This window comes from Salvelinus namaycush, chromosome 33 (assembly GCF_016432855.1).
Source record: "Salvelinus namaycush isolate Seneca chromosome 33, SaNama_1.0, whole genome shotgun sequence".
NCBI lineage: Eukaryota > Metazoa > Chordata > Actinopteri > Salmoniformes > Salmonidae > Salvelinus > Salvelinus namaycush.
Genome location: NC_052339.1, coordinates 33488975 through 33511422, shown reverse-complemented (window position 1 = coordinate 33511422; position 22448 = coordinate 33488975). Strand labels below are relative to the sequence as shown.

The window sequence follows — 22448 nt, the reverse complement described above, 5'->3', positions numbered from 1 at the left end:
TGTTTTGCTTGTTTAGTGTTGGTCAGGACGTGAGCTGGGTGGGAATTCTATGTTGTGTGTCTAGTTCGTCTGTTTCTGTGTTCAGCCTAATATGGTTCTCAATCAGAGACAGCTGTCAATCGTTGTCCCTGATTGAGAATCATATATAGGTGGCTTGTTTTGTGTTGGGGATTGTGGGTGGTTGTTTCCTGTCTTTGTGTTTTGTCTGCACCAGCTAGGACTGTGACGGTTAGTTTATTTTGTATAGTGTCTTGTTTTGTGTTAATTAAATCATGGAAAATTACCACGCTGCACATTGGTCCTCAGATCCTTCTCGCCTCTCCTCGTCTGAGGAGGAGGACGACTTAGACTGCTGTTACAGCATGCCAGTCTCTCTTGGCTAAGAGTTGAGGAAGACCGACTGTGTCACTTCTTGTTTTTATAAGAAACAATGTGTTGTAAATTCATTTTTTTTTTTGCATAGTCGACTTACATACAGCACTGACACACACTCACGGCACAACGCCTCTTCCCCATGTGACCTACTTATTGTGTGCATGTACTGTATGTGGAACTGATAGATGCGCACACATACTACATGTTAATGTTTTCAAAATGTATATGAATTGTAAAGACTAGCTGTATCCATTGACGTCGGCTAATGTGGATCCTAATAAATCAAATCAAAAATTAAGCTGACTGCAATGAATAAGCTTTAACAATTTACATGTTGATGGAATCAGTCTCTACAATACAGCCGACATGTCATTTACTTCCTCATTATTACCCATCAGATCCAAAACAAGTTCATCACCATGCTCAAATTCCTGGTTTGCACCCTCTTTCAGCATTGCTACCAAAGTAGACAGTGTGCTGTCGGGGTCTAGCAATTTAACCAGGGGAACATTCACACCGCTGTCTTGAAAGAGAAGATTCTGCAAAGTCATGGCTAGCATTGAGTCAATGCCTAATGCAGTGAGAGAAGAATCGTCATTCAGCTGATCATTGTCAACACCTAGCTTTTCCCTGAGCACCGACCTGACGTATTCACTTGGTGACTTGGACACGGTAGGTTGGTCATATATTGTATCTACCGCTTTGGCTTTTGTTAGCGCCTCAGCCACCAGTGCGCCTAGACGCATTTTTAGGGCGGCATTGTGAATAAGAACATGACGCCTCAGGTTATTGAAACTGAACTTGCAGACAACCTGTTGGGGTCTGTTCAGCAGAAGGCATTGTTCTAGGCTCTCATGGATTTCTGCAACCTCCAAGACCATCATCCCCTTTGCTGACAGAAATGTTTGTAAATGGTCTTTGTTCAACAAGAGACCAAGGTTCAAAGCTCCCCAGTTGATGGACTGTCCTGCGAGTCCAACGTTTCGCCGATACTGACAGAATGTGTCCAAGAAGGAGTTGGCTGCACAATAGTTTGTTTGTGACGCATTGCCAATAAAGGCAGAAATGGAGGAATAACACACAAAGTAATCTAACTTGCAGTGTTTTGTGGCGTGGTGCAGATTCAGAGCCCCATTCAATTTGGGCTTCAGGACTTTCTCATAGAGAGATTTGTCAAGAGTTTCAATCAGCCCATCGTGCAGGACGACAGCGCTGTGGAACAACCCTCTGATTGGACAAGATGGGAAACTTTCCCCAATTGCTGTAATGGTCTTTACCACTTGTGCAGAGATTGAGACATCACACTGCAAGCTTACGACTGTGGCACCATACTGACTCTTAATGTTGCTTATCTCCTGCTGTATGTCTGGCGAGGGACTGCTTCTGGAAAGAATGACAATGTACCCACCTCCTCGATGTGCAATGAATTTCACTGTTTCAAACCCTAGTCCAGTTAGACCACCTGTAACGATGTACACAGACTTCTTCTGGAAAAGCTGGTTTGGTTTAGGCAGCAACTGAATGTCGGACAGTGCACCTTTTGAATCATCTTTACCCAGTGCCACAACAGACAGGGTCTTTGAGCTGAAGTACGACTCAGATTCCTCAACAGGCAGGAAGTCAATGCTACCGGATGAAATTCTCTGAAAGGTGTTGGTTTCAAAATCTAAAGACTTCTTGTTCAAATGCATTGATTTGAGCCAACGGTAAATGTGAGGCTTTTCTGCTCTGATAGATCCCTTTTCCAATATGCTAGACATCTGAACAGTCTGAATGCGAACATCATCATTTCCACAACTGAAGACATTTTGTGAAAAGGAGGATTGCCACTCATTTTCGCATACAGCAACAATGTGTCTCACACCGGAAACATTGCAAGCTTTTTCAAACTGAGATTTGTCAAATGGTGGCAAAAGGACAAATGCATCAAGCTTGTTCACATTGTGAAGCTGATCACTAAACTGAGGCAAGACAATGTTATACCATCCTGATTTGTTTGCAGTTTGGGCTAAGACCTTTGTCAAACCTGAGTTAGGAACAGATGAGATGATGCCCAACCTCCGCTGTTTGACTTTGGGTAATGCATGATGCAAGACTTCCCATGCAAGAACAAAGTAGGACACACAAGGAGCCTCTTTCAGAAATGTGAGCCTCTTTGTCTTGTAGCATGCTGCTTCAGGAATCACAATCTTAGAAGATGCAGCAATGGGATAACATGATACAACATGGTCTCCCACTTTCAGTGTGTTTACATCTTTCCCTACAGCTGTGACAGTACCACTGAAGTCAAGAGCCAGAAGCTGGTGGTTCTGAGATGTGTGATTGTTCCAGTATATTGTCTGACCATAGTTCAGGTCAGAGACACTGACAGGACAGTAGTCTGAGGAATGAACACATATCTTACTGAGCTGAATCTCAACTGATTTCACTTGGATGTTTATATTCTCAACATCACAGGGAACAGCAGACAAGCTAGTCATTCTGTACGGATCAGCAGTCTGAAGGATGCACTGCCTAGACTTCAAAGAGTGGACATTTCCCTGTGAGTTGTTACTGCTTTCAGTGGGCGTGTGCACTATGGAAGGTTTCAGAATCTGCCCATCTTTCACCACCAATTCTGGGTATTTGCTGCAGGGGAATGAGTCAAGGACCTGAGACAGAGCTCTGATGTCCTCTGTAGAGACAGAGCTGATGTCAATCAGCTGGAAGGAAAGATCTGACATTTCTGCAGCACACGATCTAGTCATGCCTGACATGACAAAGCCTGCGCTGATACGGTCCACTGTGTTCTCTGCTGACCGGTAGGTTATTGCTCTGATGGAATTTGGAAATTTCATTACCTTCAGTTCCAGGACTATTTGTCGGAACATCTCACAGCAGCTTACCATGTTCTCCAGGATAGCCTCTGTTTTGTGGGAGGTAACATTGTCGTTGCTCCACACAAACAAGATTTCTTCAAAGCTGTTCAGATTTGAGATTTGATCAAACAGCGCTTTAAATCCACGGCTCAAGAGATCATTGGCATGTGTGCAAGAGATGTATTGAGACTGTGAGCTCAAATGTTTTCGCATGGCTTCGGATACACCCGCCTGGTCAGCGAAGACCAATGCCTTGGGAGTATTAGTTGGCTTGCAGGCATCAGAGACAACACTGAAGTCATTGTAGTCATCAGAGACAACACTGAAGTCATTGTGGAAGAAGTACTCTTCAACTACACAAGATTGACTTCCAAGATACTTGAATATAACATGCTTCAGTTCAACCAACACCCGGCCTGCTTTGTCTGTGAAACAGCCAGATACTTCAAAATGGTCCACTGCAACATTTGCAGCTCTCAAATACAGAACCATTTCAGGCTGCAAGGGTTCGTGAACAGTCAAACTGCCAATTTCTGCAGGAAAGCCAGGCCTTGCCATGAATGCATTCGCTGTTGTGACTTGAGTCAGTTGTAGCAAGTAGTCTAGCACTACAGGATGAATGCAGAAGTCATGCAACTGTGGCAGGAGCTCTTCAGGGACAGACACAACAGAGATGGCTTCCATCAAGTCTTCACCATAACGGACATCTCCTCTGTTTCTGAAAACAGAACCATACTGAAACCCTCTCTTACTTAGGTAATTGTAGAAGTCATCAGTACTCATAGTTGATGTGCATCGCTTGTAAACCGAGTCTATAGAGATGTACTGTTCCTCGGCCAACCTCCCTGTCTTGCATGATATGCTGCCTGATGCATACGTTACTGTAGGAGATTGTATCTTAAACGTTGTCTCGTTTTCAATGTGATCCAGTTTGACACTCAACTCAGGAGAATTTGGGGAAATGACAAATGGACTCTGAAAACTGACACTGAGTTGCAGTGTGTTGAGTGGCACCTTTGGTTTGGCACTGGCCATGAAGGCAGCCAAACCCAACTCAGTATAGAGCGCACCAGGGACAATTGCAACACCATTGTGTCTATGGTCCTGCAGGTAAGACACTGAGGCTGAAGCCAGATCACAGCTGAAGGTTTTTCCATCATTGCCTCTCTGAGTTAACACAGGATGACAGCCAAATGTACCTGCCTCAAAGATGACATCGTTCTTCACACAATCAAACTGATACCTTGGGAAAAGTGTTGGGGATGTCTCACAACCTCTGTAGAACTGATCCCAGTCTACCTGAACCCCCGACTCAAACAGTTTGGACACAGTATTCAGCATTGTCTCATGATCTTTATCTGGCTGCACTGAGGACAGAACTATGGTGTCATTTCCCAGAGTCTCCTGGATGTTTCTTTGTAGAGCTCTTCTCGGGCCAATCTCCACCAAGACTACATTCTTTTTCTCTTTGGCTGCTGATCTCACTGCCTGTTCAAATGAAACTGGATCTCGTATGTTCCTGGCCCAGTATTTGCCTGTGCTGAAGTCTGGTTGCTCTACCTCCTTTCCTGTCACTGTGGAGAACAATTCTGCCTCAACATCATTGACCTGTAAATAGCCAATACTGTCCTCTAGTTGAGACAGGATGGGATCCATCATCTGGCTGTGGTATGCAGCAGGGACATCCAGAACACGGAGGAACAGATTCTTACTCTTGACTGAGCTGCTCAGCTTTCGATGGAGACTGTCTATAGCCTCTGCATCACCTGAGAGGGTGCAGGACTGTGGGCTGTTGAAGGCAGCCAAGGAAATCTTATTTGAGTAGAAGGGAAGGAGGTTGAAGACCTCTGATACGACCATGTTACTGACCACAAGCATTTTCCCTCCTGTGACCTTATTCTGCAGAGTACTGCGGAAGTAGATCACCTTCACTGCATCCTCAAGGGACAACAGACCAGAGCAGTGGGCAGCAGCAACCTCTCCTACAGAGTGGCCAAGAATGGCATCAGGTTTGATGCCCCAGTGCTTGAAGAGACTGGCTATGCCAACCTGAATGGCAAAGAGGAGGGGCTGGACAACATCTGGTTTTGAAAAGCCATCATCATTCGATCCACTTTCCAGTTTGTCTGTGATGGACATTCTTTGGTACCTTTGAAAAAGTGCCTCAACCTCCCTTATCTTCTCTCTGAACACTGGTTCCTGTTTTAGCAACTGCTTGCACATGCCTTGGTAGGTCACACCATTCCCACAGAAAACAAACACTAACCTTGGATTGAGCATGGACGGGTCAGTCTTTTTGTTCAAAGCAGATTTGAGCTGGTTTCTCAGATCAACCAGTGATGATGTTGTGAATGCCCTCCTGTATTTACGTTTCAAGTGGCTTCTTCTACAGGCTGACGTATATGACAAACTCTGGAGGTCCACTGTTATGTCTGCACTTATCTGTTCAGCTGTGTCCTGTATCATCATGCTAAGGGATTTTTCTGAGGCTGCTGAGAGGACAAAATACTCATATGACCGATCAACCCTAGCTGTTTTGGTTTGAGACTTGTTGTACTGTTTGACAATGGTGTGGGCATTTGTGCCCCCAAAACCAAAATTATTGATCCCTGCAACCCGTTCAACAGAGCCTGCATTGCCCCACTTTTCTGCTTTAGTGGGAACTTTTACATTCAAGGCTTTAGCATCTATACTGGCACTGTCCTCAGAGTAGAACAGGGAAGGGACAATGGTTTCATGTTTCATCATTAGGAGTACCTTGATTAGCCCTGCCACTCCAGCTGCAGATTCAGTGTGTCCAATGTTGCCTTTCACAGAGCCGATGAGGAGTGTCTCTGAACCTGGAGGTCTGGCTTTGGCAATGACTTTGGAGATGCTGCCTGCTTCTATGGGATCCCCCACTGGAGTTCCAGTCCCATGAGCCTCTATGTACTGGACCGATAACAGGTCAGACTCTGAATAGATTCCGCGCAGCAGCTCCTCTTGCTGGACCATGGATGGCTTGGTAATTGGAGTGACTGTGTGGCCATCTTGGTTTACAGCAGTGTTGCTTATGATGCCCCACACATGGTCACAGTCTTTCAAGGCCTGTAAAATATTTGAAATTCAACAGAATTGATATCATGTTTGATGGACCAGTGTTTGTGCCAACTTTTTTCTGCATGTAACTCCACATGGAACTGTTTGGCTCCAGCTTAAATTGCTTTTGGTCAAATGTTATATGCAGATCTACAAGTAAAACATAGTCATAAAGATTAGACATAATAGCTTGTCTATTGCAGTCTAAATTAAATTGGCAATAAGGGACGATAAGCATAGTCAGCTCCAAAAGTACTAGGACAGTGACACATGTATTGTTGTTTTGGCTCTGTTCTTGAAATTATACAATGACTATGAGGTTAAAGCGCAGACTGTCAGATATAATTTGCAACTATTTCCATCCATATCGTGTGAATGGTTTAGAAATTACAGCAGTTTTTTTTTACATTAATGTGGATGCTACCATGATTACGGATAGTCCTGAATTAATTGTCAATAATGATGAATGAGAAAATATCATACCCCCCAGAATCCTCACCTCCCCTGTTATTGTAATGGTGAGCGGTTAGCATGTCTTGGGGGATAGATATTTGAGAGTCTGAATTTCTCAATCATCATGACTCAGGAATATCCATAATCGTGGTAGCATCCACATTAATGTACAAGTGTTTAGAAACATATTCTATTCTTATTTACAATAAAAGAGACTCCAAAATGACAATACATTATTTACCATTAATTTCTATTGGTCACAAAATAATCTGAAACACAACCAAAACAAACAGCAAAAGCATCCAACAAGTTTGTAGAGTCACACGCTTGATGTAATCAATATGGGACCAAATACTAAACTTTAGACTACTTTATTACACAAGTGAATGTGTGGCCGACCGGCTGAAATCGGTCTTATGTAGCAAAATTTGAAATTGTGTTTTTTTTTTTTTTTTTTTTTTACATTGGATTAAAGTAGAGAGATATAACATTATATATCATACACTACAGGTGAGGAACAATGTGAAAGTAATTCTGCTTTGAAAGTTGATAAACTTGTAATTTCACTTTTGAGAAAATGGCCTTTGAATATTTTGGTCCTACTACTGGAGAGCCCTTCTTTGTCTACACCTCTTCACCATCGTTCACACCCTCTTAAGCTTTATTATACACAGATTCAAAATAGCTATTGATAACAAATGTGTACTCTGTGGTTGTGACCCAGAGACTCTTGACCATTTATTTTGGGACTGTTCTTATGTCAGAAGGTTTTGGAGTGAGTTAGATTGTATTTTAAAATAAACTAATATTAACGTTAATTTGAAAGACTCGGATATTATGTTTAATTTTTATTTAAATTATATGGACCCTGATATAACTTTCACTGTTAATTTGTTTATTTTTCAAGTCGGCCGAGAACAAACCCATTGTTTAAGATAAATTTGAAATATTATTTTGAAATGATCAGTAAGTGTAAAAACAAAAAAGCAATACGTAACATGAAACCTTTTGACAAATAAAAAATGTATGTCGATATGTAATACCTGTCACGTTCCTGACCTGTTTTCTGTTAGTTTTGTATGTGTTAGTTGGTCAGGACGTGAGTATGGGTGGGCAGTCTATGTTTTCTGTTTCTATGTTGGTTTAAAGGGTGACCTAATATGGCTCTCAATTAGAGGCAGGTGTTTGGCGTTTCCTCTGATTGAGAGTCATATTAAGGTAGGTTGTTTCACATTGTTTGTTGTGGGTGGTTGTCTCCTGTGTCTGTGTTTGTCGTGCCACACGGGACTGTCTCGGTTTGTTTGTTCGTTCGTTCGGTTTATGTAGTCTGTTCCTGTTTCATGCGTTCTTCGTGTCATGTAAGTTCTTATGTTCAGGTTCGTCTACGTCGTTTGTTATTTTGTTAGTTAGTCAAGTATAGTTTGTTTTCGTCTTGTTTAATAAATATCATGTCTTATCAAAACGCTGCGCCTTGGTTCAATCCCTGCTCCTCCTCTTCGGATGAAGAGGAGGAGGAACACCGTTACAATACCCCCGTTTGTTAGGTTTATGTACTCTTGTTTGTATATTTCTGTTTTTGTATTTGTTTTGTTCATAATAATAATAAAAATAAAAAATAAAATCAGTCAAGCACCCAAGCTAACTTGCTAGCTACTTCCAGACACAAATGAGAGAACAGCTCACTGAACATTACTAGCCCATGCAGAGCTGGTTAGGCTGTTATGTTATCCAGAGCGTTGGTGACTGCAACTGTGCTGTCAGATTGTCTGTAAATCCAGAGCGTTCTGCTCTCGGAGCGTTCAGAGCGCACACTGGACGCTCCGGCCGATGAGTAGTGTTGATCCAAATATTCTGACCTCACAACGGCTGTCAAGCACTCAAGCTAACTGGCTGACTTGCTAGCTACTTGCAAACACATAATGAGAGAACACCCCACTCTGACCATATTACTCGCTCTAGCAGAGCTGGTTAGGCTGTTTTCATGTTATCCTGAGCGTTGGTGACTGTAACTGTGCCGCTGGAAACAATTTAATTATGCCTTTTTTGCTGACATTTACTGGCACTGGCCATATTCAACGGGTGTTGAGCGTTCGTACATTCATCAGTTATTCTGCGCTCTGGCACACTCAGAGTCTTTTGTTACGACATGTAGCTAGCTAGCTAGCTAAGTAAACAATTGAATCATGATCCCAACATGACATTCCTACCCTGCATGAATCTGTAGGTAGCTAACCAACCAGGTTCAATGTTAGCAAATGGCTCTGAGATACGAATAAAAAGATCATAAACGTAACGTTAGCTAGCGAGCCAGCCAGCTAACGTTAGCTAGCTAGCTAACAGTACACTTTAACTTGAAATGAAAAGACTATGTCAAAATTAGAAACATGTAATATCTGGAAATGTAGCTAGCTAGAGTATCTTACCCGTATAGATACTGGATGGGCGCATCTACTGTCGGATGCCATGGTTGCCCTTAGTTTGCAGATGTAATCCGGAGACAGGTGTTTTTCCTCCATCTCCTTAGCTATCATACTCGAATTCCAATGATTTCAAAACTCGGTCCTCCAGAAAGTGGAGAGCATACATGTAATGTTAGCTAGTGAGCAGGTCAGCTAACGTTAGCTAGCTAACAGTACACTTTAACTTGACATTAGGCTTATGCAGTTTTACTATGCGATACATAAAAATAAAAAAGCTGTGTTGACAGGATTACCTAGACATACTGTGACGGCCCTGAATTTTTCTGAACCGTCTGTGCTTCTCCTTCCAATAGGGTGCTTCCCCTTTAATTCCCAATTAAATAGCCAGCATCAGCTGCGCAATGGTGGGGTTGTGGTGGAGACGTGAATGAGGATGTGTTCAACCCTCAGTTCCCGAAGCTTCTCTATTCCGTTTGTTTTGTTGCCTTTAAAAGTGTGCTTTTGTAGCCTAATAGCGAGTTTACCCAGGATCGGATCCACTCTGTGCGTTTGTGGACTACACCTCTCCGTTTGTTCTTCGTGGCCTTTCTCCACTGGAGATCTGTTGGCGGATTTTATTGTCTGACTGACCGACTGACTACAACCTTTTTGTATACGGTATTTCATTTGTTTTGGGGTGATGTATACCGTGATGATTTGTAGTTAGTTGTAAGTGAGGACGTATTAGTATTTGATATGCTTTATAGTTGTGTGGTAAAATAATTGTTATATTGATTGTATGATTAATACTGGGTTTATGCTACACTTGAATGAACGGACAAACATTGCGTGACAAAGGTCACTTGAGTTCCCTGAACTCCTTTACCGGTCTGGACTCTTTTAGGCCCGAGGTACAGGACATTTCTGGAGGAACCAGAACTCATTGTGTTATATTATTATTATGTGTGTAATCATTTATGTTGGTAATACAACCCACGCAAAAGAATACAGTTGTTTTTGAAGTTCTTTCCAATGTTTTAAGGGGTTTATGAAAAGTATATTTCCATCCTGACTTTTACATAAGTCCTTTGTATTGGTGTGACTTGACGGACCAGATGGGACTCATTCCCTCCCAAACCAAAAGGAGAAACCAATGCTTTCTCTGGTAGGCACAACCTACCTGGCACCCCTATAAATAATAACCTCAAGTCAAAACCGTTACAATACTGACCAGCTCAAATAGACAGAAGCGAGCTATATGGCAGACCAATCCAAACTCATCTCTCGGCATGTCCAGCCCACTCATTATCTCAGCCAATCATGGCTAATGGGAAGGTTGATGACTTTTTCCATGGCTAAACCAACTAGGCTCATCATTTAACAATTGTATTCGTATTTACAGATGGATTACAAGTTTGTTATTAAGGCACATGAAAGTTCACATGTTCCAGAAGGTATTTCAGCCCTCAAAATACATTTTGATTCTGCCCCAAAAATACATTTGTGAAGTAGTGACCCGCGACATACGCCTTGTTTCCTGAAATGGGTCACATTTGTCCCAAAACGTTTGGTACAAAAAGGGATTTCTAAATGGTTCACCTGATATGGATGAAAACATCCTCAAATGAAAGCTGACAATCTGCACTTTAACCTAACAATCATTATATCATTTCAAATCCAACGTGCTGGAGGACACAGCCAAAACAACAAAAATTGTGTCACTGTCCCAATACCTTTTGGAGCTCACTGTATATGTCACATATTGGTCATATACTCTAGAAGTGCTTTGACAAAATGAAAGCTTGAGAGTTCATTCAATTGATCAAATACTCCCAGACACAGTTTTATGGCCTGATTGGCTAAATGTTTGCCCAGTTTGAATATGTTTGAAAATGTTTGAATATGTTTGAATATGTTTGAACTGTACTGCAACGAGTGCAAATGGAAGAAATCATAAGCGCTCACTTGTTTCAGTGGCTTCAGAAGAATAATCCCACAACCCTCTCCTCTGCCATAGCCATCTGCTCTGCTGGAGAAAGGTTTGCTGGTGCCTTCAGGTGAAATCATCTTAGCCTTGCTGAGAGCGACAAAGACTTGTGGCTCTATGATACAGCTTACACCGCCACAGAGAGCCATCTCACAGTCACCTGGTTGGACAAACATGTTTTAATGTCATTGCAGGTGACACTCGAACAGCACCTGCTCATATAGCTGAAAACGGATTAATAGTCAAACATACAGTAGGATTTTATTTTTTGCTTGATCTTTTTAGAAAATGCCCTCGGTGCACAATTGACAGGCTGAGAGGGGCTACATTCAATCTACGTTACATATTAAAACAAGCAACAACCATCCTCCATTTAAAAAAAAAAAAAATAGAAATGACTGTGAAATGTTTCTATACAGTACATACTGTGTCTTCTACTTATACTCATCCATGCTAGCCAAGCAATTTTCTTACTCACAATTAGATAAAGATATGTACCTTGTTTTATGGCTTGACAAGCAAAGTGCAGTGCCACAAGAGATGAGGAACAGGCACTGTCTATGGCAACTGATGGACCAGTGAGGTTGAAGGTGTAGGATATCCGGTTGGCCGCAATACTCATGGATTTACCAGTGCCAGTCCAATGGTTGATCAAGCAGGGATTGCGTTTGGCTGTTGTGAGATTGTAGTCGCTGTTCATCAGTCCTATAATTTAAATGAATATAAGTAACAATCATATGGTGTCACCACTAAATAATAATAAAAAGTCAAATTACCAAGGTAAATTACCAAGGTTACCAGTTCCATTTAAGGACCACAAAAATGACAGCCGTGCCATACTGGTTGCAAGATAGTTGGGAAGAGATGATTGATGTGCCGATTCCATGGCACGGGGTTTATGAACTGATACAAACAGGAGTGGATTCAAAACGTAGAGTTTTTCAATTTAAATTATTATAAAAAGTGCATTTGGAAAGTATTCAGAGTTTGTTACATTAGTCTTATTCTAAAATTGATTAAATTGTTTTTTCTCCTCATCAATCTACATACAATACCTCATATTGACAAAGCAAAAATAGATTTTTTGACTTTTTCCGCAAATCTCTTATATTCAAATATTAAAACTCAAATATTCCATCTACAGTTGAAGTTGGAAGTTTCCATACACCTTAGCCAAATACATTTAAACTCAGTTTTTCACAATTCCTGACATTTAATCCTCGTAAAAATGCCCTGTCTTAGGTCAGTAAGGATCACCACTTTATTTTAAGAATGTGTAATGTCAGAATAATAGTAGAGAGAATGATTTAGTTCAGCTTTTATTTCTATCATCACATTCCCAGTGGGGCAGAAGTTTACATACACTCAATTAGTATTTGGGAGCATTGCCTTTAAATTGTTTAACTTGGGTCAAACGTTTCGGGTAGCCTTTCACAAGCTTCCCATAATAAGTTGGGTGAATTTTGGCCAATTCTTCCTGACAGAGCTGGTGTAACTGAGTCAGGTTTGTAGGCCTCCTTGCTCGCACACGTTTTTTCAGTTCTTCCCACAAATGTTCTATAGGATTGAGATCAGGGCTTTGTGACGGCCTCTCCATTACCTTGACTTTGTTGTCCTTAAGCCATTTTGACACAACTTTGGAAGTATGCTTGGGGTCATTGTCCGTTTGGAAGACCCATTTGCGACCAAGCTTTAACTTCCTGACTGATGTCTTGAGATGTTACTTCAATATATCCACATAATTTTCCTCCCTCATGATGCCATCTATTTTGTGAAGTGTACCAGTCCCTCCTGCAGCAAGGCACCCCCACAACATGATGCTGCCACCCCCGTGTTTCACCTAAGTGTATGTAAACTTCCGGCTTCAACTGTACATACAGTAAGTATTCTGATTTTTACTCAGTACTTTGTTGAAGCATCTATGGCAGCGATTACAGCCTTGAGTCTTATTAGGTATGATGCAACAGGCTTGGCACACCTGTATTTGGGGAGTTTCTCTCATTCTTCTCTGCAGATCCTCTCAAGCTCTGTCAGGTTGAAAATAGCTGCACCGCAGCTTTCAGGTGCCTCCAGAGATGTTAGATCGGGTTCAAGTCCGGGCTCTGGCTGGGCCACTGAAGGACTTATCCCGAAGCCACTCCTGCATTGTCTTGGCAGGGTGCTTAGGATCGTTGTCCTGTTGGAAGGCGAACCTTCACCCCAGTCTGAGGTCCTGAGTGCTCTGGAGCAGGTTTTCATCAAGGATCTCTCTATACTTTGCTCCGTTCTGCTTTCCCTCAATCCTGACTTGTCTCCCAGTCCCTGCTGCTGAAAAACATCCCCACAGCATGATACTGCCACCACCATGCTTCACCATAGGGATGGTGCCAGGTTTCCTCCAGACGTGACACTTGGCATTCAGGCCAAAAAGTTAATTATTGGTTTCATCACTGTTGTGTCATGAGCCTTTTACTGAAGAGTGGCTTCCGGCTGGTCACTCTACCATAAAGGCCTGATTAGAATAAGGTTGTAACGTAACAAAGTGGAAAAAGGGAAGGGGTTCTGAATACTTTCCAAATGCACCCCCGTGCAGGTTTACATTAAGGACACAAATGGGGGACAACCATCCCAGCTCTGCAGATTTTGCTGCGAAGAGACAGAATCTTTAGATAATTTGTTTTGTTACTGCCTATATGTAGCTTGTTTTTGATTTCAGGTTCAGGAATGGCTGAAAAATCACAACATTTACTTAAAGCTATCTTTGCAAATAACACAGCTGGGTGACTTGAAAGGCCATGGTCAGTCGATCAATAATATTTTTGTACTTTTAGTAAAGGAGTTCATCTTTAAATTTAGAATCTGTGGAAACGATATGACAATAGAAAGGTCCAGAACTTTTGTGAAACATTATAGCACAGTTGAAAAATATTTGTCAATTAGAGGTCAAGACTGGATTTTTTTTTTTTAGATAGATGAGCTGAATGGTGCGATAAAAAAAGAAATATACAGTATATAAATATATAGAGAGATAATTAATGTAAAATGTAATGTGTCCGTAAAATGTATATACACTGCTCAAAAAAATAAAGGGAACACTTAAACAACACAATGTAACTCCAAGTCAATCACACTTCTGTGAAATCAAACTGTCCACTTAGGAAGCAACACTGATTGACAATAAATTTCACATGCTGTTGTGCAAATGGAATAGACAAAAGGTGGAAATTATAGGCAATTAGCAAGACATCCCCAATAGGTGGTGACCACAGACCACTTCTCAGTTCCTATGCTTCCTGGCTGATGTTTTGGTCACTTTTGAATGCTGGCGGTGCTTTCACTCTAGTGGTAGCATGAGACGGAGTCTACAACCCACACAAGTGGCTCAGGTAGTGCAGCTCATCCAGGATGGCACATCAATGCGAGCTGTGGCAAGAAGGTTTGCTGTGTCTGTCAGCGTAGTGTCCAGAGCATGGAGGCGCTACCAGGAGACAGGCCAGTACATCAGGAGACGTGGAGGAGGCCGTAGGAGGGCAACAACCCAGCAGCAGGACCGCTACCTCCGCCTTTGTGCAAAGAGGAGCAGGTGGAGCACTGCCAGAGCCCTGCAAAATGACCTCCAGCAGGCCACAAATGTGCATGTGTCTGCTCAAACGGTCAGAAACAGACTCCATGAGGGTGGTATGAGGGCCCGACGTCCACAGGTGGGGGTTGTGCTTACAGCCCAACACCGTGCAGGACGTTTGGCATTTGCCAGAGAACACCAAGATTGGCAAATTCGCCACTGGTGCCCTATGCTCTTCACAGATGAAAGCAGGTTCACACTGAGCATGTGACAGACGTGACAGAGTCTGGAGACGCCGTGGAGAACGTTCGGCTGCCTGCAACATCCTCCAGCATGACCGATTTGGCGGTGGGTCAGACATGGTGTGGGGTGGCATTTCTTTGGGGGCCGCACAGCCCTCCATGTGCTCGCCAGAGGTAGCCTGACTGCCATTAGGTACCGAGATGAGATCCTCAGACCGCTTGTGAGACCATATGCTGGTGCGGTTGGCCCTGGGTTCCTCCTAATGCAAGACAATGCTAAACCTCATGTGGCTGGAGTGTGTCAGCAGTTCCTGCAAGAGGAAGGCATTGATGCTATGGACTGGCCCGCCCGTTCCCCAGACCTGAATCCAATTGAGCACATCTGGGACATCATGTCTCGCTCCATCCACCAACGCCACGTTGCACCACAGACTGTCCAGGAGTTGGCGGATGCTTTAGTCCAGGTCTGGGAGGAGATCCCTCAGGAGACCATCCGCCACCTCATCAGGAGCATGCACAGGCATTGTAGGGAGGTCATACAGGCACGTGGAGGCCACACACACTACTGAGTCTCATTTTGACTTGTTTTAAAACCTTTTGTCAATAGGGGGCGCTGTTTTCACTTTGTAAAAAATCGTGCCCAAATTAAACTGCCTCGTACTCTATTCTAGCTCGTACAATATGCATATTATTATTTCTATTGGATAGAAAACACTCAAGTTTCTAAAACCGTTTGAATTATATCTGTGAGTAAAACAGAACTAATTTTGCAGCAAACTTCCTGACAGGAAATGCTCTGTTCCAGGGCTTTCCTATTCAATTTCTTGAAATCTATAGATATACATGCACTTTATACGCCTTCCACTAGATGTCACCAGGCAGTGGAAGGTGGAATGGGGTGTCTAGCTTGATCTGAGGTCGAACAAGAGCTCTTGGAATGACGTGCCCACAATATCCTTTCTCTACCTAGGCGCGGGAAGGACATCAGCATTGGCTTCTGAAAAGCTTTCGGTATAGACGGCTAATATCTCCGGCTTTGTTTTTATTTGATACATACTAGAAAAACATCATAAAGTAGGTTTTTTCAACCGAGTTGTATCAGTTTATTGAAGGTTTATTGCGAGTTTTGGAATGTTCTTTCTTTGCGTCAGGTGAAGTTGGGCACGTTTGCGCCACATGGCTAGCTATGGTTGCTAATTCGACAGGATAAGAGGACATTCTAAAACCAAACAACGATTATTCTGGACCAAGGACTCCTTGTACAAGATTCTGATGGAAGCTCAGCAAAAAGTAAGAACAATTTATGATGTTATTTCGTATTTTTGTGTGAAATGTTTAGTCCTATTCTCCGCCCTTATAGCGGGCGCTGTCTCGCAATAACGCAAGCTGTATGTCGTACTAAAGTTATTTAAAAAAATCTAACACAGCGGTTGCATTAAGAACCAGTGTATCTTTCATTTGCTGTACAACATGTATTTTTTAGTAAAGTTTATGATGAGTTCTTTGATTAGATTAGGTGACTGTCCAAACTTTCTCCGGACAATTTTGTGCATTTTGGCTACGTATTCACAATGTAAAACCAAGATTTGTACCTCAAAATATGCACATTTTCGAACAAAACATATATGTATTGTGTAACATGATGTTATAAGACTGTCATCTGATGAAGTTGGTCAAGGTTAGTGATTCATTTTATATCTTTTGCTGTTTTTTTGCGATCGCTACCTTTTGCTTCTGATAAATGCGGTTGTGTGTTTGGCTATTGTGGTAAGCTAATATAATGCTATATTGTGTTTTCGCTGTAAAACACTTAAAAAATCGGAAATATTGGCTGGATTCACAAGATGTTTATCTTTCATTTGCTGTACACCATGTATTTTTCATAAATGTTTTATGATGAGTATTTAGGTATTTCACGTTGCTCTCTGTAATTATTCTGGCTGCTTTGGTGATATCTTTTATGGTAGCTGCAATGTAAAAATATGATTTATACCTCAAATATGCACATTTTCGAACAAAACATAGATTTATTGTATAACATGTTATAAGACTGTCATCTGATGAAGTTGTTTCTTGGTTAGTGACTAATTATATCTCTATTTGGTTGGTTTTGTGATAGCTACCTATGCGGTAGAAAAATTGTGAAAATATGCGGTTGAGTCTTTTGCTATTGTGGTTAGCTAATAGAAATACATATTGTGTTTTTGCTGTAAAACATTTTAAAAATCGGAAATGATGGCTGGATTCACAAGATGTGTATCTTTCATTTGCTGTATTGGACTTGTGATTTCATGATATTTATATGCTAGTATTTACTTGTGGCGCTATGCTAGGCTATGCTAGTCAGCTTTTTACTGATGAGGATGCTCCCGGATCTGGGATGAGTACTAAGTAGAAGTTAAGGACATTACATCAAAGTTGGATCAGCCTGTAGTGTGGTTTTCCACTTTAATTTTAAGTGTGACTCCAAATCCAGACCTCCATGGGTTGATAAATTTGATTTCCATTGATAATTTTTGTAGGATTTTGTTGTCAGCACATTCAACTATGTAAAGAAAAAAGTATTTAATAAGAATATTTCATTCATTCAGATCTAGGATGTGTTATTTTAGTGTTCCCTTTATTTTTTTGAGCAGTGTATTTTATTAATTGTATCAGCTGGAAGTAGAAGCCTAAGTATTGTTGTACATTACTTTACTCCAATTAGGGGAGGGGAGGTAGTGTTATGGGACAATAATAAAGTATATGGGGGATTGGAAATGATGCAAAAAACTACATTGATAGAACCACAATCTGCAATATATATATATACATACATTAAGAAGCAACACAAATGTAACCAGTGCAGAGGCATTTGGTGTGCCTTTAGCATTATACAGTACCAGTCAAAAGTTTGGACCCACCTACTGTACTCATTCATGGGGGTTTCTTTATTTTTACTATTTTCTACATTGTAGAATATTATTGAAGACTGTGAACTGTGAAATAACAGATAGGGAATCGTGTAGTAACCAAAAAAGGGTTAAACAAATCTAAATATATTTATATTTGTGATTCTTCAAAGTAGCCACCCTGTGTCTTGATAACAGCTTTGCACAGTCTTGGCATTCTACAATGTTGAAAATAGTACAAATAAAGAACTGAATGAGTAGCTATGCCCAAACTTTTGACTGGTACTGTAGGTATATAAAAACTTTTACCCAGGTATACTCCAGTCCTTGTTCCGCTGGCTTTCTCTATTTGCAATCCAGCATTCTCTAGAGCCCTGTAGGTGCAGTGCAGCAAGACTTTCTGCTGAGGGTCCATGTGGTCGGCCTCGGCATCGGTGACACCAAACAGCCTCAGGTCTAGCTCATTGAAACTAAGAATAAAAACATTAACCGCTAAACAAGAGTGTAAAATATTGGATACAACTAAAGCAATCTGAAGCTGGGAATTCAGGGGCAAGAGCATTTGTTGATCAACTGCACATTACCAACAATATCATTCTACAATAGTACCTTTGGTTATATAAATTAAGAGTTTCATTCCAAAATGTGATATACTGTATACATACTGAACAAAAAATATGAAAGCAACACGCAACAATTTTAAAGATTTTACTGAGTTACAGTTCATTTAAGGAAATCAGTCTATTGAAATAAATTAGGCCCTAATCTATGGATTTCACATGACTGGGTAGTGGCATGGGCCTGGGAGGGTTTACTCCTCAGTTTCATCAGCTGTCCGGGTGGCTGGTCTCAGACGATCCCGCAGGTGAAGAAGCCTGATGTGGAGGTCTTGGGCTGGCATGGTTATACTTGGTCTGCGATTTTGAGGCTGGATGGACGTACTGCCAAATTCTCTAAAATGACGTTGGAAGCGGCTTATGGTAGAGAAATGAACATTAAATGATCTGGCAACAGCTCTGGTGGACATTCACGCAGTCAGCATGCAAATTGTACGCTCCCTCAGAACTTGAGACATCTGTGGCATTGTTTTGTGTGACAAAACCGCACAATTTAGTGGCCTTTTATTGGACTCGGAGTATAGCCAGAGCCATAGACAGGGTATTCGGAAAGTATTCTGAACCCTTGACTTTTTCCACATTTTGTTACATTACAGCAGCATCCTAAAATTGATTAAATATATTTTTTCCCTCATCAATCTACGCACAATAACCCCTGATGACAAAGCGAAAACAGGTTTTTAGAAATGTTTGCAAATGTAATAAAAATAAAAACGTATAACTTATTTACATACAGTAAGTATTGAGACCTTTTGCTATGAGACTAGAAATTGAACTGTTTCCATTGATAATCCTTGCTACAACTTGATTGGAGTCCACCTGTGGTAAATTCAATTGATTGAACATGATTTGGAAAGGCACACGCCAGTCTATATAAGATCCCACAGTTGACAGTGCATGTAAGAACAAAAACCAAGCCATGAGGTTGAAGGAATTGTTCGTAGAGCTCCGAGACAGGATTGTGTCGAGGCACAGATCTGGGGAAGGGTAACAAAACATTTCTGCAGCATTGAAGGTCCCAAGAACACAGTGGCCTTCATCATTCTTAAATGGAAGAACTTTGGAACCACCAAGACTCTTTCTAGAACTGGCCAACCGGCCAAACTGAGCAATCGGGGGAGAAGAGCATTTGTCAGGGAGGTGACCAAGAACCCGATGGTCACTCAGAAATCTCCAGAGTTCCTCTGTGGAGATGGGAGAACCTTCCAGAAGGACAACCATCTCTGCAGCATTTCACCAATCAGGCCTTTATGGTAGAGTGGCCAGACGGAAGCCACTCCTCAGTACATTGGAGTTTGCCAAAAGGCACCTAAAGGACTCGCAGACCATGAGAAACAAGATTCTCTGAAACCAAGACTGAACTCTTTGGCCTGAATGCCAAGTGTCACGGCTGTAGGAAATGGGAATGTTTTTCAACGGCAGGGACTGGGAGACTAGTCAGGATCGAGGGAAAGATGAACGGAGCAAAATAAAGAGAGATCCTTGATGAAAACCTGCTCCAGAGAGCTCAGGACCTCAGACTAGAGGTCAACCGATTATGATTTTTCAACGCCGATACCGATTAATCGGATGATTTTTATATATATATATTTGTAATAATGACAATTACAACAATACTGAATGAACACTTATTTTAACTTAATATAATACATCAATAAAATCATTTTAGTCTCAAATAAATAATGAAAGATGTTCAATTTGGTTTAAATAATGTAAAAACAAAGTGTTGGAGAAGAAAGTAAAAGTGCAATATGTGCCATGTAAAAAAGCTAACGTTTAAGTTCCTTGCTCAGAACATATGAAAGCTGGTGGTTCCTTTTAACATGAGTCTTCAATATTCCCAGGTAAGAAGTTTTAGGTTGTAGTTATTATAGGACTATTTTTCTCTATACCATTTGTATTTCATATACCTTTGACTATTGGATGTTCTAAATGGTACTTTAGTATTGCCAGCCTAATCCTGGGAGTTGATAGGCTTGAAGTCATAAACAGTGCAATGCTTGAAGCACAGCGAAGGGCTGCTGGCAAATGCAGGAAAGTGCTGTTTGAATGAATGCTTATGAGCCTGCTGCTGCCTACCACCGCTCAGTCAGACTTCTCTATCAAATCATAAACTTAATTATAATATAGTAACACATAGAAATACGAGTCTTAGGTCATTAATATGGTCAAATCCGGAAACGATAATTTCGAAAACAAAATGTTTATTCTTTCAGTGAAATATGGAACCGTTACGTATTTTATCTAACGGGTGGCAACCCTAAGTCTAAATATTGCTGTTACATTGCACAACCATCAATGTTATGTCATAATTATGTACAATTCTAGCAAATTAATTACGGTCTTTGTTAGGAAGAAATGGTCTTCACACAGTTCGCAACGAGCCAGGCGGCCCAAACTGCTGCATATACCCTGACTCTGCTTGCACAGAACGCAAGAGAAGTGACACAATTTCCCTAGTTAAAATAAATTCATGTTAGCAGGAAATATGAACTAAATATGCAGGTTTAAAAATATATACTTGTGTATTGATTTTAAGAAAGGCATTGATGTTTATGGTTAGGTACACATTGGTGCAACGACAGTGCTTTTTTTGCAAATGCGTTTGTTAAATCACCCGTTTGGTGAAGTAGACTGTGATTCTATGATAAATTAACAGGCAAATAGGTCAATGTTCTAAAAGTATGCGAACAGCCATAATTAATACAGAAAGCAGACATTCACTTCAGATGAAAAAAAGATTGTGTTTTGGAATCAAACCCTTCCAATGATTAATTGAGTAACAGTAGCAGTGGTAAATAAAAGAAATGGTCAGTGAATTTTCGTACTCACCCATCTATGAGAGCAGCTTTGATAGTGTGAGACTTCCCAGGTTTTCTGTTGTCAGCATCATACCAGTAAGTACTGTTGAACCTCTCGTCTGGGATTGGAACTGCACAGTTCTTCCCTTCCAGAAGAACCTTCCAGAAACTGTCAAGCCCCTCACCTGGAATTGAATATTGGTTGTATCAGAATCGGAAAATTAATCTAAATTGTTTCAACATTAATAAGTAATCAAAATATTAGTTTTACATCAAAGCATTCTTTTTCATACCAATAGTTATTTAACAAAATGTAGCTTGTCTGTAAATAAACCATTGCTTTAAAAGCATATTTGGATCAGATATTTAGATCATACCTAAGTTCGTAGATGTTTCAGAATAGTTGTCACGGTTTAATAACCTCTGTAGTCTGAGGTTTTACATTGCTGGCATTGTAATGATTTAATTAATCAACATGAATTGAGCAGCTTCTTATGGTTCTATAAGAGGTGAAAACATTCCATGACTGCATATAGCAATAACCAGTGATTTGCCTGGTGATTCTAGACCTTTCTTTACTCATACATCTGTACAGTAGTTATTTTGCTTTCCAGTCATCTCAAATTGCTTTAAAGTGAGTGAAAAGATATACTGAAATGAATTACAATTCTTAAGAGAACTAGCTACATCACAAAATAGATAAACTGTCAAACCTCCAGGGAAGCTGCAGCCGATGCCAACAACTGCAATGGCTCCCTCTTCCTCCTTCATCCTGGCTCCCTCTTCCTCCTCCATCCTGGCTGTCTGTGACACACACCAGCTGGACACTGAAATGCGTGCACTTATTTCTAAACCTCTAGTATAAACTAAACTCAGATAGAAGGTGCTCAATTTGCCTCCAGTTTCTTTGGCTCATTAGCAGTAGTAGTAGTAGTAGTAGTAGTAGTAGTAGGTTGGTCTTTGAAGGATAGCTCAGAGCGTCTGCTCTTTTCTATCCAATTTCTCTTGCTTGGATTGGTCACCGTTTTGGGGCAGGAGTGAAGTGGGCAGGGCATTTGGTGTAAGAATTTGGGGTAAGAAAAGTCATTGGGAATATGAAAGATAATAAAAGAGATGCATAGAGGGTTTTAATAATGCTAATATGTGAGAACAATTTGTTTTTGTGAAGAAATATTTAATTTTGTCGTAATAATACGTTTGGGAGCA

The 22448-nt window shown here is 41.1% G+C and overlaps 1 protein-coding gene across 1 annotated transcript; it reads right to left on the bottom strand.

Moving 5' to 3' along the window:
• Nucleotides 1-725: 725 nt before the first annotated feature.
• On the bottom strand, nucleotides 726-22013 carry LOC120027921 (phenolphthiocerol/phthiocerol polyketide synthase subunit C-like). The gene is made up of 6 exons (XM_038973014.1): nucleotides 21956-22013; nucleotides 21274-21427; nucleotides 18134-18294; nucleotides 11649-11855; nucleotides 11129-11310; nucleotides 726-6320 (listed from the first exon to the last, which is right to left on the bottom strand). Exons 1-6 carry the CDS (start codon nucleotides 22011-22013, stop codon nucleotides 726-728), a joined length of 6357 nt encoding a protein of 2118 aa, XP_038828942.1.
• Nucleotides 22014-22448: the final 435 nt, after the last annotated feature.

Coding starts and splice junctions, on each gene's coding strand:
- LOC120027921 (XM_038973014.1), bottom strand. CDS start 22,013: ATGAAGGAGGAAGAGGGAGCCATTGCAGTTGTTGGCATCGGCTGCAGC. Junction 11,311..11,648: donor TTGTCAAGCCATAAAACAAG/GTACATATCTTT, acceptor TTGTCCAACCAG/GTGACTGTGAGATGGCTCTC. Junction 6,321..11,128: donor TTCTGAAGCCACTGAAACAA/GTGAGCGCTTAT, acceptor AATATTTTACAG/GCCTTGAAAGACTGTGACCA.